The following is a 16,072-nucleotide window of genomic DNA, read 5'->3' on the forward strand; positions in this document are numbered from 1 at the left end:
CCAAGAGTTGGCAGTGGTGGTGATGACTCGCTGCCTTCCATCTAGTCTTTCACTGCTAAATTAGGGATGGCTAGTACAGATATCCCTTCTGTAGCTTTGTGCAAAATTAAAACAAAACAGTGTTGTGTATTCTAGAGGTGAGTGTTTCATTCAACTGGTGATGTGATTTGTTGGTGCTTATGGGTTTAAGGTTGTGTGTTCTTATATTTTAGGTTGTTTTTTTTTTTTCCTTTTATAAAAATAATCGTTATGTTCTGATTTGCATAAGAGATTTCATAATACAGTATTTGACAATGGTATTACTTTTATCCAGAATGAAACCACGAAAACAGACTGATGATGTCGCCCGAACAATTGCTTGTCCTCATAAGGTATTCAGATTTAAGTTGTAATGGGTTAAGTCAAGAACTCTGTCTGCTTCTTTGTATTAATCTCACTGCAATATAAAATAATTCATATATTGAAAACTGGTATCTTGTAGTATAAAGTTTTTGGTGGTTGTAATAAATGACTTGTCAATTACTTTCAGTTGTATTTGCTTAATTCTAAACTTGTTTTATAATTATATTGTAGAATTGATTTTATTGGTGAAATAGCATTTATTGGTATATTTACTGAACATATGGGTAATATACATCTACCAGTTTTCATTATTTGGATTATAAAATGTATGGTTTTGGCTGCCTTTATATTATTTTACAATAAGTCACATTTCTTTTGGTTTTTAAAATATTAATTAAAGCTGTAAACTGAATCATGCTCACTCTCAACTGTGGTTGAAGCTCTATTAATATTTTGACCTTGGAACCTTTTAGTTTTGTGTTCAGTATTCCCAACTATTTATTATGTAACTGCTGTTTATGATAAATGGCAAAAAATTGATAAATATACTGGTTTTTGTAAATTCTTTTTCATCTTAAATGTGATTTGTTTGCATTTACTCTGTGCTTATGAATAAGATAGTATATTGTATAATTAAAAGACACCCAAAGATCATTAGCTGAACTGATTTCATTTGTTGTACATTAAGGAACAAGATGCAATACAGTATTGGCACAATAGTGTGAAGCCAATATTGCATTCCAAATTCTAACTAAAACCTAAAGATTTTGGTGTTGAAATTGTATCACAATTTTGAAATGAATAAAGATTGGAGTTTGGAATACGAACATGATATTAGAAGGATTTTTGTCAGTGATAAACTATTTGTTTTTTTGTGTAGTCAAATGCATGAAACTTAGTGTCAGAGAATACTCAGGATATCATATTATAGAAGAGGGAATGCATAAATGAGGATTTTGGTATTCTGTTGTGTCTACTGTATGTAAAAGAAATGTGAATTAAGTTTTACTTATTTATTTGACCTACATGATTGATGGCATAGTGAAAGTTAGTATGCATAATGCTGGTGAAAACTGGAATTCAGTACGACTAATATCCCTGATATATATGTATGTATAAAAATTGCATGAGACTTCGATTGTTCCTTGTACTTTGTCCATTACAGATTTCTAATCACAAGTGTATAAAAATATCATTTTAGATCTATGTTTACTTTAAGCCATTGTCCAAAATGTTCTTTATTCAGTTCTAGAATACACAATCTATAGAATGAGAGGCCTAATGGATAATGATGTATGGTAAACAATAGATATGAAATGCTGTTTTTACATGCCTCTTATTTAAAACTCCATAAGAGACAAATAGAAAGGGTTATAAAAAAAGTCTAGTTAACTGTAATTCTATATTGAGAACCATTTTTATTAAATTAGATTTAATTCTGCTATTTAGAAATGGAACAGAAAAACTGTGTTCTGTTGTCTGCATTCTCAGTTCTGTCATCTTTTCAGTAAAGTAGTATTCAGATCCTTATTGCTTGTTCATTTATTTTGCATGGAATATATTCAGGTGTATTATGGCTTTATTGGCAACATAAAGTTTCCGGTACTTGCAACAAGTACTTAGTGTTGTTATGTTGAATTATATTAAATTTGTAACTGATTGAGAAAGAAAACATTCTAGTTTTTTTTTGTAATTGCATAGTTGAAAGAAGTATGGAACTGTGTAACAATTGCATGAAAATCCAAGATGGTCAATAAAATACATCCCATGTCATTCTTCATATAAAAATATTACTTAATCAGTATATTACAAGGTGTAACTGGTATTTAAAAACAACAACTTAGTTGTTCAGATTAAGTTCTTAAATTATGTTGATTTAGTACTGTACATAGTGCTTCCATATATAACTTTTCAAGTTTTATGTTTACAATCTAGGAGCTTAGTTTGACTTTTTTATGGGTGTTAAGATTACAATTAGTGCAGTGATGGAGTTTTATAACAAATACAGTGACTACTAGTACTGATGAAATGTATGCATCATGTGGTTGTATATGTTTTGAAAATAGATTTAGGGAGAGAAAAGAATTCCTATATAGCAATGTCTCATGATATTTCATATTGTCTATTCATGTGAGAAGTAATTCACCTATTTAAAACTAGCTTGCTGTACAATATATTCTTAGTGCTATTTCTTCCCTTAGGGTTGTACTAAAATGTTTCGTGATAATTCTGCAATGCGGAAACATCTTCACACTCATGGACCAAGAGTTCACGTATGTGCTGAGTGTGGAAAGGCTTTTGTGGAGAGCTCGAAGCTCAAGAGGCATCAGCTAGTTCACACTGGTGAGAAACCGTTTCAGGTGGGTTCACGATGAGAAAGTTTTTAGTTTTTTTGAGGTTGAGAATTTATATGTTATTAATCATGTCTCCAAATTTCGAAATAAAAGCATTTTTTTTATGTATTGGACTTTAGTAGTTAATGGTTTTGATTATCCAACTTTTTCTTGTTAGAATATTTTTCAACCCTGTGTTTTATTGTTGGAACAAAACCATTTACAGATATTTTGTAACAGTACATTTTTAACCTACTGATAGTATAAAACTTAAAGTAATTATTTTAAAACTGGGTGAAGCTTTTCATGTATGGTTATATGTCAGATATCTACCAGTAGTGGTAACGTAATCATAATGAACCACTTGTTTATAGGGTATGATAATAGCATGGCTTAATTGTGTAGGTTGAAATAAGATTGAACTGTTTAAAGCTGAGATATTTCATTTTGGCAAATGCTGACAGTGACAAACAGATTTCAGACTTTATTTGAAGTAAACAGTTTTCATTATCCAGTATTTACTTTCAAATGTTCTTTGAAGATGCATACTATTATAGTTCCCCCACACACTGTAGTCATAAAATTTAACAAATACTATTTATTTTTCAGGCATACTTCATTATTAAGATGGTACAAACATTATGACAAAAGAAATCTCACCTGTCTCTTTTTGGTTATTGTAATATAAAATCTTCATACTGTCCACAAATGATCTAATGGTTCATTGTTTTAGTTGTTGTAGTATTTTTGCTTAAAAAGATTTTAAATTAATTTTGTTGTGTTGTCAAGTAGTAATTTGTTCACTATTCACACACATACAGTTTTCCTCTACTGTTACTTTTTCTTGCCATATCCATTAATATACTGTACAACATAGAACTTCAGAAGAAAAACAGTCATACTTCAGTGGTGTTAACATTGTAAAATAACAAGCACCAAACTTCCTAGTATAATTTTTGACACAGCTGTGTCACAAGACTTGTGGTAGTGCATTCCTCTTAAAAGACTTCACCATATAAAATACAGTTTATATTAAAGAATTCACTTAGCATTAAACTATTAGTTCATAACTTCAGTGGTTGGTTGGACAGTTATGAAAGTTATTCATGCCTCAACTAACATCTGTTAGCTAGAGGGAGTATGTATCTTGTACTGAAAATACTGTTTGAGGATCCATTTTATTTTACTTTTAACTTTTGTTAGAGATTTATGGATAGTTTTAATATTAACAGTTATGTTTCAACAGATGTTTTGGCTAATACAAGTTTGTATTTTTTCTATAGTTTGCAGACACTTTTACAACAAAATAGAGTAAATACAGATCAATTTCTCGTGCTCACTAACTTATTAAGAAAATTAACTCCAAAAATGAATAAAAGAATATAATTAGAAAATATAACAATTTTTATAACTTATCATGGCATTTTGCCAAAGTTATAGTAGCATTCTAATTAATTCTTATATAGTGTATGTGCAGTCAAAGATCCTGGAAATAGTTTTGATCATACACATTATTAATAAAAGCAAATATTAACATAGAAGTTGTGTGAACAAAACAGTTGAATATAATATTTGAAACTGAATTTGTGGTAGCAAGAGACACGTGATCAGAAGTTTCAAGTTATTTTTTTCATGGAGCTGTGAAAAAGTTGTACAATTAATACAACTACATTGGCAAACAATTAAGCACTGACATTTTTTTGTATTATTAATTCTGTCAACAAGGGCTTGGTCTAGTTGACTGGCCATGTGACCACTTTGTATTCTTTAAAGGTTGTTATAGTTTTGATATTACTTTTAATATAGTATGTACATCTGAACTTTTGTGAAGAAAAAATCAGATTTTTCTCCATGAATATATCAAGTCCTTTATTTTTAATTTTTATGAGTCCGAATGGAAAGTGATTTTAAAGATTAAAAGATACTTTATCTCTAAAACCTTAAATTTTATTTTCATAATCTATAAAGCCTCCTAAATATGTCTACTTCATCTCTAAAATTTCAAATTTTATTTTCATAATCTATAATGCCTCCTAAATATATGTCAAATATTTGTTTGCAGGGAAACTTTATATTTTATTATTTTTTCTACCCTTACATTATATAAGGTTGGTGAATTTGATTGACTTAACCACCAAAAACAAAGGAAATAAATCTAAATTACCCATTGTTTTCTTTCTAGAATGACTTCGTATTGTAATATGAAACTGCACTCATTTGACTTGAGTAGATTTATACTCTTGACAGTATACATTCATTTATACTTAAATTTTATTGTTGTCATGCCCTTTGAACAATGTCTAACTCTAATAATACCATTATAAGTTGTAAATTACTTGGGGACACAGAGCTCACATTACACTATCAAATTATGTTACTCATTTCAATAATGTAGAAATAACATAGATAATAGCATGCAAAAGCATACAGTATCCCATAATTATCACTATTTGGTTTTTTAACCATGCAACAAGATTTGTTACAAATTCATTCAAGTTGGTTGATATGTTTCACATGGGAAAGAGGTTTGTACTAAAAGAAAAATTAACAATTATTTGTTCAGAAAATGTCATATAATGTCATTCGATAAATTAAAATCGTGGATTTCTATTGGTTGTAAATAATATGGAATCGAACATAAAATAAGTGTTAGCAAATTCCAAAAGAGAGTTTATAACAGATAGATATGGCAAGAAAGGTTTGATTTTCTATTTGATAACTCTGCAACCAAACAAAATTGAAAGCTCTAAAGCTTGTGCTGCTCTGTCTGAGGGTGATGAGAATTTTGTATTGAGTAATTTAAGTTTCATACTTGTTGGAGGGATGGTGAATAAATTAGAGAAGAGATGATGTCTAGAGAAAAAAAATGTCACAGTTCTCAAACTAGGAGAAATTCAGGATTGTTTTTAAACATTGCCTCATAAAATTAAAAACTTGTATACTATTAAAATATGGATTATTAGCTGTGAATTTATACCAAAGTGATTTGAGTAACATAAACAAAATGTTTTTTTTTGAAATGCAGTCAATAAATACTTTGTGATGTACATTAAAGGATGCTTGTAAAGGTAGGATTAATGTTATTGGTGTCTGTTATAAAATGTTTTTGTAACAGAGAAACCAAAAAATTGTGAGTAATATTTTAAAACAAAGTTTGTGTGATAACATATTTTCATTTTGTTTAATTTTTAGTGTACATTTGAAGGCTGTGGAAAACGTTTTTCCTTAGATTTTAATCTAAGGACCCATGTAAGGATCCATACTGGTGACCGGCCATATGTATGTCCATTTGATGGGTGTCAGAAAAAGTTTGCGCAGTCTACCAACCTGAAGTCCCATATTCTTACACATGCTAAAGCAAAGTATGTAATTTTTCTAGTAGCATTTCTTTGTTACTGCTTTTTAAGTGTTATACCTCTCTAAAATAAGAATAAGAATTTCAACTTTTATTTTTCAGTTTGTGTAATAACTGTATAATTAGAATGAATCAACTTCTTTTTCTGTTGTTGGAAATTAATTTTATTTTAACATGTTATTAAAGAAGATGCACCAGGATTTTTATTGCGTTTTTCCTGCGAGAAAATTGTATTGCTCTTATTTTGATATCAACTGTTGAAAATAAATAATACACTGAATATCTCTGAACAGAACACCTTCAGGACCAAGGAAAACATACGACTTAGAAGGAGATCCATTTTTGTGAGTATATATATTTTTAGTTAAATTTTGTAATGTTCCAATGAACAAACAATGAACTAATAAGCATTTGGATAATACTTACAAAACTTTTTGACCAAACTAAGATTTAGATTTTTGTTTAATTTTGAGAGTGATTGAGATAAAATGAAAAGTATTATAAAAATATTTGGATAATATATTAGTGTATTTTAAACTGTGATTACAAATTGAAGTGAAATCTTAAAGCCACTGCTATCTTTTTTTTTTTTTTACATTGAACTTAGAATAAAACTTGTGTTAAAGAGCTAAGACTTGAATTTAGTTTGAAGTAGTTATAACAGATGAATATGTTTTATAAGTTGCAAGTAAGTGTGGTCATATATATATTTGTATTTGTTTTTTTTAAGGCACATTGTGGTACTGTATGAAGAGTAAACAATGAAAGATGAAACCTTTACTAGAATTTTAGCCAAATAGTTTTAGTAATTCTGATTAGAGTAACTATGTTACCAAAACTAGATGGCTGAGTTTTCTCGAAATTGTTTTTTTTTTTACTGTGGTAAAAATGATTTTGTTTTTTGCTCTTAATAAATGTGAAAATTTATTTATACATACACAGTGGACTAAACCTTTACAAAAAAGTTTATTTTATAATGTCTCTATAATATTAAGTGTAGTGAACTAAAATTATTGTAAAATGTGAAAAAACTTTGAGCAACTGTCTTGTAGAACCATTCCATTGGCATTTTGAGATTCCATGTAATTGTTGACTTTGAAGTAGCAAAACTGGTATAAAGATTTGGATTATACCTAAGTGCTTTTGCTAACTCATACCTAAATTTAATACTCTATGTATTTTAATAAATATTTACCATTGTGTTTTACTCGTGGATTTGTTTTGCTGAAGCAACATTAGTTATAACTTAAGTACATTAAAATTTTGTATTAGGTTTAAATTTTATTTCTGCATTTACTGTTTTTTTGTGGTTTATATAAATACTGCATAATTGAAATAGATGTTTGGTAAGAAATTAATGGTTGTTCTCTTGTATATGCTATATATTTTTACCTTTTTTGTGTAGTGTATTTGAAGAAATAAGAGTAAAGTCATTAACATTCACCACCAAAAAGTCTGTCACAGTTTTCAGCCAATTAAAATTGTAGTGCTTACTTTTGTTTCTTCCCAGAGATTGATGTTTCTAAGATAAGCTCTAAATAGTTTGTTTTTACAAAGGACGATCCATACAGACAAGAATAAAATGTTTTTCATTTACTCTCTTCATTGGCAGAAATGGCAGAAAGCTATTAGTATAAGCATCATGCCTTAATATAAGCTTTGGCATGATTGGTGCATTGGAAGCAAGTGTGAGAATGAAGTAAATGACTTGATAAAATATTCATTGGCAGGTTTGCCATGTTAAAATTTTGCTTATGTTATACATATTGGAGGCTGCAGTTCAGGTTACAGAATTCTTGTAAAGTCAGCTATTCACAAACATTCATCCAAAATCGTAGTGTTCACACTTACATTAATCACAATTCAGTCTTGTTCATATTTTTAAAATCAGATATCATATAGTTACAGTAAAACCTGTTTTTATAAGAACTGCATGAAAATTAGTTTTTTTCCACATTTCAAGCAGCTCGTAGGGTTCCATGGGTTGTGGATGGCGAGGTACTTCTTAAAGACAGAGGTAAGGTTATTTTGAAAAATCATTGATCTAATACAGACAAATACTGCACTCAAAAGATTAAATTAAAACCAGTAAATAAAACTCGGATATATTGAGCTAAATAATAAAAATGTAGGCATTTATCAGTAAAATGAAACAAATTTCCATTATTTTGTATTGACTGGTAAAAAATGTTTGTTCCTCAGAAGTAATAATTTAATTCTCAGTTTTTTTGTTAGAAGGAAAGTATTTATATTCTTTGTAGGAGGGATATGCCAGTATTGAAATAAAAGTAAAGTACATTTGTTAATCCTTTCATGTTCAGCTGGCTCTTTGTTGGTGGTAAAGTTTGAGAAAAATTTATTCACTTTTGGGTGAAATATGGAGTGGTGGTTTTACATCTAATTAATTGGAAACTCATATTTATCCTCTAATCTGTTGTATTAGTGGAAATGGCCTTTGTGTCAACAAGCATTTTCTTTTTTTTAAGTTGATCCAGAACAAGTTAATGATGTAGTTGTAGCTTCTTCCATGCTTTTGATTCATTATTGGAGTATTGACTGCTTTCTCACTTCTCATGTAACCTGAAATTTGAACTGCAACCTCCAGAAGTTATGAACTCACAATGTAATAGTCATTTGATGAAATTTAGTCTGTAAAAAAGATCATGTGTTTCTAGCTCACACTTGGAATATTATCTGTGTGCTACACAGTTTTTCCACAACTGCATCCCCAACATACAAGAATATAAAGTCGCTTCTGCCTTTCCCATCAGTAATTAATGACAGTTGATGTTAAAAACAAGTTGAAACAGTATAGTTACCAGATTTTCCATACACATACAGGTATTGAAACAACTTATGCATAAATTTAAAATAAAGCTAAAGGTCATCTGTTCGTATTAGGAGTGTTTGTTTTGTAGTTTTTCTTACTTGAGTAAATAAAAAAATTACTACATTGCACATAAGAGGATAGGAAGATGTGTTGCTTTTAAAGGATACATGCAGGATGTTATCAAACCTCTGTATGGAAAATGCTATTATTTATTTGGTGATATTGTGAGAAACTCTTACACATAGATACATATTAAATTACATGTTTGTGTATTATGTATATATTTGTTAAATTGTGTATTTGAATACCTTTGAAGTAATGACAGAATACTTCCTTAGACACTAACAATTACAAAGAATTTTACTCAAAGATGTTAAAAATGTTTACTTTAGAATATAAGTACTACAGTTGAACTTCGAGACTTTGGTGAACACATCATTGTGTAGCTTTGTGCTAAACAGTAAAAACAAACCAACAAACAGGCTAAAGTTTAGAAGCACCACTGATATTAAGCACATAGTGCTTTATTTGCTAGAATTTTGTTAAAATAAACTTAACACATTGTGAGACTTAGTGTTGACCATTCAAAGTAGATCTTAAGAATGATGGTGTTCTTTAACAAGTGGCAGTGTCTTCATTGTAGTGATGTAGGTCAACATTAAGTAGTTGGATGTTGTCACTCTTCCACTGTAAAACAGGTTTTTCTGCTCTGTATCTGCTATTTGATTTTGAGCAGTTGCATACAAATCATGCTTCCAAAAATTCTAAAGCTATCATAACAAACATTTATCTTCTAGTATAGCTTAGAAACTACAGCATAATTTTAAGCAGGTTTTTTTTAATTTTTCAGTATATGACACTTACACCCAAACAAAACATTCAATTTCTCACGTTTTTCTGAATATACATTTTTTATCATTGAAAGTCTATCTCAAGATATCAATTTAAACAGTTGGACTATGACATTAGGAGTTCATCATAACCTTTCAACATGAGGGTTCTTTCAAGATGCTCTACAAAATTAAACAAAGCTAAGACTCTTCTAGTTTGTCTAGGTTGGTGGTATAACCTCTATATTGGTAATGGGTAGGGAATACTGTATGCTTTCTTTATAAATAAAATATGTGAAGGTCAAAAGGAAAATATTTCATGCAATTATTCTATGAAGTAGTTTTGTTCAGGTTATTGTGTCAGGTGGCCTTAAAAGTTTCCTTTTTTCAGTCTAATCCTTAATAACCTGTGATCGTTATCTCTGTTAGAAATATTTAGTTTCCAGTGATTCTTAGTGAAACTTCCACATTTAGAATTACTGTAAACAACTGGTTTTGAAGTTTGAATTTTTAGTTTTGTGTATCTTTAAATAATTGATGCATTTTCAGTTCTCGTAATATTTAGCTTACAGTAGTTAGTGGTAACCTGTTATTTTACTTTTTTACAGTAATAGTCAGTTTTCATTTTTATTATTATTCGTTCTCAATAATTACTTATGAAGTCTCCATTTTTTTATGTGGATTTATCTTTCAATTAGTTATAACATTTGGCTTTAAATAATTGTTCATTAATAATTATTCAACAGTAGTAGTAGTAGTATTTTTTAGTTTGTAATAATTGTTTCCATTTATAATATTATTTGGCTCTCAGTATTTAGTGTTAGTTAATTTTAAATCAAGTCTAATAATATTTACCTTTTAATAACACAGGCCTCCAATGGTTTTGTTGTCTTAAGTTTTATGTTCCAGTAATTCCTGTATGCTAAATCTGGAAATAATATTCATATTTTCTCTATTGTTTACTGATTATTCACAAAATGCTGTGCATACTTTTACAAAAATGAATCATTTTCACTGAAATTAGGTCACATTTTGTTACACTTAAAAATACTGACAACCACTGGCTATAGATTTCTCTAGATCAATCACAATGTGAGTGTCTCATTAATCATTATAGAACTGAATAGTTCTATAATGTGATGTCATTTCTGGATAGGATATGTTTGTGTGTGCATTTTGACTTTTTTTCAATATTATTTATTCATTGCTATGGCAATAACAGTTTGTGTAAGTGACCCAAACATACTCTGTTATATTTGTGGTAAACTTAATCTATGCAAGTTTTTCTTCCTGATTAAAAAAAAAAATCCTTGTGTGATAGGAAAAAAAAGTGATTTGTGAAGTTTAAATTATGTTCTGAACAGTTAATGGTGAAGTTATTGTATTTAATAGTACTTGACATTTAATGACTAAAGGTGTTATTTTAAAACTTTTAGTATCGTGTAGTTCTCAGTGGATGCTTGTTAAGCCTTTCTGTAATAAACTGCATAGAACTCGATTTTACTGTTTTATCAACAGTTTTAACAACATCGTTAGACTGAAATTATTAGTCTTTTAAGAGAATATATTATACATTTGTAATTTAAATGTTGATGTCAGCTATGGATAATTTATGAATTGATTGTGTGAAACATTCTCCTTGTGATCTTACTATTTGTAGATAAAGTATTTGTGTGTCATAACTTTAAGGTTAGCTATTCATGGTGAAAGTTGTATATAGTAAACACATTTTTCACTTACTCTTGTGACAAATTATTGTTAGTCTGTTAATAGTATTTTTTATCTTCAGAAACAACCACCAGAGGACGAACACCATGGAACCTCAGAAGCTGACCTTCCAGTTTCAAGAATAACCTTTGCACAGTTGTTGTGACCTAACATGGACAATGACAGAGTGATAAACATCATTCTCTGTAGGATAATGTGCTTCAAGAAAGCCTTTCAGAAGTGTTTGTTGATGTATCTTACAAAGACTTTCTGTGTACAGGACACAAAGGCTTTTTTTGTTTTGTAAATTAGTACAGGTACTTGACCAACGGGAAAATACCAGAAAAGAGCTCATCACAGATTGGCTTTGGATTGTATCATTAAATTCATTGGTTTATATATATAAGTGTTTGTAGGTAATATTGTGTAATATATCACAGTGTGCTTTCTTTTTCACCATTTGTTTCCAAAGTTAGGTTTCAGGAAGAATTTACTATCTAAGACTTAACACATAAACAGTAAATTTCCTTTTGTGGTACTACACCCAACCTAGATGTGTGAAAACAGTTATCAGTAATGATTGTAATAATATGCACAGAAAAGATTTTCAGTGTGTTACCCTAGTATTCTTAAATGTGAAAGACTATAAACTTATTCTTCATCTGAAATACTAGTATGTTAAACTCATGCATCTTATTTTGTGATTTACTCAATTGGGTAAAAACGTGTAAAAAGTTCGTCCTTCAAGAAGTGTTTCTAATTAGTGTTACGCTGAGAGAGAAGAGCTTTGCATATTATGTGTATAACCATTACTCAGTAAGAAGTATACAGTTATAATGTTAGCCAACTACATTCGCTACCAAGAATACAAATATCACTGTCATTTACCCCTTTTTGTAGGGTAACTATGGAAGTGTGAAATATTGTCATACCTGTACTTGTGCATTTCCAGTCCTTAAAGTGTAGGACATATATTTATTTGTGAAGTAAAGGTAACACATGGTCTGCTTGCTCTGTGTAGAATGTCTCCAGTAAATTTCATATTTTTGACAAACAAGGGTAAAACAATCAGTTAATGTGTATAATTCTATTACTAATAAATCTTCACTAGTTTCTTAGCCTTTTGTGTTGACTGTAGTGGACATGTTGAATAATAAGTAACAATGATATACACTGCTATCCCAGATGAGGACTGCATGACATGCTTGTACTACGTTTTTTTAATAATTTAAATAGGGATATGGGAAAATTTATGAAAAACAAGCTGTTCTTAGAGTAAGGTGCCATAGAAAATAACAAAATCTGTATGTGGACAGATTTCACAATTTTTGTCCTAGTAAGCTTTGAGGTTATGTAGTTATTTACTTAGGTGATATAAAGTATATGATGAGAAAACATAGGGATGAGAAATTTCTGCTGTTTTAAACATGCTACTGGCCACTTGTGAGATTGACATAAATTTGATAAAAAGTTGCAGCATTGGGTAGGGGTTGAAAACACCCTAAAAGTGTGAATGTCTGTTTGACCAATGATAAATAAGGCTTGGCTTCACTTACTACTATATTGTCACTATATTAAAAATTGCATATTTCTTTTGATTGTGTTCATTTTGAGGTGAAAATACTACTGAAAGTCAATTATGAAAATACACAAATGTTTTACAAATTATTAAAGGTTTATTTTAAATGAATAGTCTTCATCTGGTAAAATATTAGGCTGCAAAAATAATGCTTTTGAAAGAATTGTCTCGTAATGGGAAAATTAACATTCCCAGGTTATTACTTCACAATTATAAGAGATACAGACTATACTAATTATTTATCAGTATCTAAATATTAAGTTAAAATGCTTAGATTTCCTGTAAAAATGACTTCTTTGCTCCTTGCAGATTATGCCAAGGATTGTGAATGTAGACTATTCTCCTGATTGTTATTGACTTGACATAATTTCATCCCTGACTATATCTAGTCTTAAGAATGAATATTTCATAAAAACTTGTGGAAGCCTATTTTTATAAGTGTTAAAAGATTCCGTACATCCCACAACTCTGTATATATCTTTTTCTTTATGAACATTTAAAACTAATATTGAAGCTATGAAAAATTACAAGGTAATTAAACTTCTGACGTTTTGATGTTTCATCATCTATTGTAAGATGAAATGCTTCTTTGGGGGGGGGGAGGATTTTAAATCTCATTATAGAATTTTTTTTTCCCATTACAGTTTTGCATAGTACTTGATCACAGTCAACAATAAAAATTTAAGGGAAAAAAATATTTAATGCCAATCAAGTGTTAAAATTAACTGGATATTTTGAACATCTTTTATGCTACATAGATTAGAGAAAAACTAAAATTAGTGGCATTCATATTACCATATTAAAGCATGTTTATTTCAAGTTATGGAAGTGACAACTTCATTAATACATTGTATTCAGATTCTTTTTATAAGAGTAATATCTGGACCAGTTTGAATTGAAATGTGTACTAACAATCTTGTAGAAGTTTCAGAAATGATAAAACAGAATATGGATTAAAGCCATTGTTACATCACAGGTTGACAAAGTTTTCTTGCTGAATGTTTTCACGTGTACAAATTTTGTGAAAATTTGAGTAAATAAGGCAGCAATTTTACAGAATTTGTTAATCTCGGTTTCTGTGACATGTGAATATTTTTATGTTATTATTACAAAATACAGTTTTGAAATATAAAACTAAGCATTGGTAGTTTGGGATGTTGAAACTGCTGTTCTTTTTCAGACTTAAATTATTTCATACACGTTTTGTATTACAGTAATTGGTGGCGACAGTACTGTTTCAGCAAGCTGTTTTTGAAGCTTGACTAAAATAATTCCTGGTCAACAGTTGTACGCTTTATCTTCCAATTTTTTAAAGATTAAATTGTTTTGTCAACAGATAGTTTTGAGGTTCCCCCACTTAATTCTTGGATACAGTACTATCTGATCATTACGTAATATATATGCCAAGTGTTTCGGGTTCTGGAAGTATCTGATAAATTTTGGTAATGTATGATATGGCTACAATTGGGATATAAAATAGTAACATATTTCATAACTGTAATGAATAAATAACTACATTAAACAATGGATATTCTAAATTATTCTACCTATTGTGAAATCATGAACTACAAATTCACGAGTCACAGAAGTTAAGTTTTGACATAAATGAAAAAAATTTATCATAATTGCTTTCAGTTTGTCGAACTTGTTGTTTCTCTCACTCTGTTTTTATGGAATATTTAAGATCCGTAAACCAAATTGTTCCATATGAGCTATATTATTAACTGTTCTAGCTTACTTTAAATAAGATTTGTGATTGGATTGCTAATAGCTACATGTTTTACAAATTTTTAAATTCAAAGAGTTTAATTGGAAAATTATTCAGTCGTTTCTTTATACATACAAGCTCCTTTTCATAAATCTATAGTAACTTGAATTAATATAACAACAACGATCTGTTTACCTTTCTAATAACTTTAATTTCCAACTTAATGTAAATTATAAATATTGGTGTCAGTGAATGAGAAACCCAGTCTTTACTCTACTATCTAGGTTATCCATAATAAGATTTGACATCGTTTCTTCGAATTCAGCTTTAAAACTATCAGTGTCGACTGCACTAGTGAAATGGCACGTGTACGGGCTAAAACAAAGGTAGAAAAAACAATGAATTCTTTAACTTTAGATAAAACTCATCAAGAAATCCAAATATCGCTAACAATTTTCCTTTCTTAACCTATTCAATGCCGTAGACGAGATAACTCGTCCTCAATAATACCTAACTTCAACGCTAGGTGTCAGCACCATAATGCATTTGACCTATTTACAAATTGTTTCACTTTCGATCCAAAATGTCACGAAAAAAGTTACAAAATAAAGAAGCATTAGAGTTGTATTGTAACAGCTAAAATACTTGGCAGTCAATAGATTAATGATCAAATAAAAAATATATTCACTGTTTAGGCTTATTGTAAATCCATTAATATTTCTACCACACCATATCTTGTGTACCTATAATTTAAGTAAATGTGTTAGATTCACATAAAACAACCTACAAGTTTTTCATTTTTTCTAAAAATGTAGAGAGAATAAACTGTCAACATCATTCTACTTATTTACACAAAATGGAAGCAATAGAAATTAAATTCCATTAAAAGTAACTATCTTGCTCATATTACTCAGCGTGGACCAATACAAATAAAATGACGATTTTATAATTTCACTGTAGTTAAACAGTCAATAAACATCGTAAATCCATAACTACAACTTTAAACCTTTTTGTAATTTTCTGACGTACATCTTTGTACACCATTATTAATGTAATTGTTTCGTGGTGATTTAGTGATGGTGACTATTTTCACTATCCTTTTTTATACCATTTTTAGCTATTTTGTTCATTTTTTAAATGGATAAGCGTCCATTGATACAAAATTTTGAAATTGTCAAAGTAGCAAGTTTTAGTGTTGATGCTAATACAATATTTGGATATATAGTAACTGAACAACTCTAGAGGAGGGTCAGTAATCCTTCTCCATCCCTTTCGTATACAAGTTACAAATAATATAAAGATGTTACGGATGGTTTTACCTGGAATTTCAAAGTTTTAACATCATAAAGTATCTTAGGTAGCAGTAACATATACACTTAAGGGAGCGT

The 16,072-nt window shown here is 29.4% G+C and overlaps 1 protein-coding gene across 3 annotated transcripts in view; it reads left to right on the forward strand.

Moving 5' to 3' along the window:
- The window catches only part of LOC143225676 (transcription factor YY2-like), a 29,182-nt gene extending 15,221 nt beyond the window's left edge, over positions 1–13,961 (forward strand). Inside the window, exons 3-8 of one of the 3 annotated variants that reach the window (XM_076455512.1) lie at positions 314–371; positions 2,544–2,702; positions 5,868–6,037; positions 6,324–6,374; positions 7,994–8,047; positions 11,480–13,961. In XM_076455512.1, the coding sequence (XP_076311627.1) occupies positions 314–371; positions 2,544–2,702; positions 5,868–6,037; positions 6,324–6,374; positions 7,994–8,003 (448 nt within the window). In that variant the 3' untranslated portion in view covers positions 8,004–8,047; positions 11,480–13,961. The remainder of the gene's footprint in view (positions 1–313; positions 372–2,543; positions 2,703–5,867; positions 6,038–6,323; positions 6,375–7,993; positions 8,048–11,479) is intronic. The other 2 variants (XM_076455513.1, XM_076455511.1) reach the window with 2 other exon arrangements.
- The last annotated feature ends 2,111 nt before the right edge of the window (positions 13,962–16,072 follow it).

Source organism: Tachypleus tridentatus, chromosome 9, assembly GCF_004210375.1.
Source record: "Tachypleus tridentatus isolate NWPU-2018 chromosome 9, ASM421037v1, whole genome shotgun sequence".
In the NCBI taxonomy this organism is placed as follows: domain Eukaryota; kingdom Metazoa; phylum Arthropoda; class Merostomata; order Xiphosura; family Limulidae; genus Tachypleus; species Tachypleus tridentatus.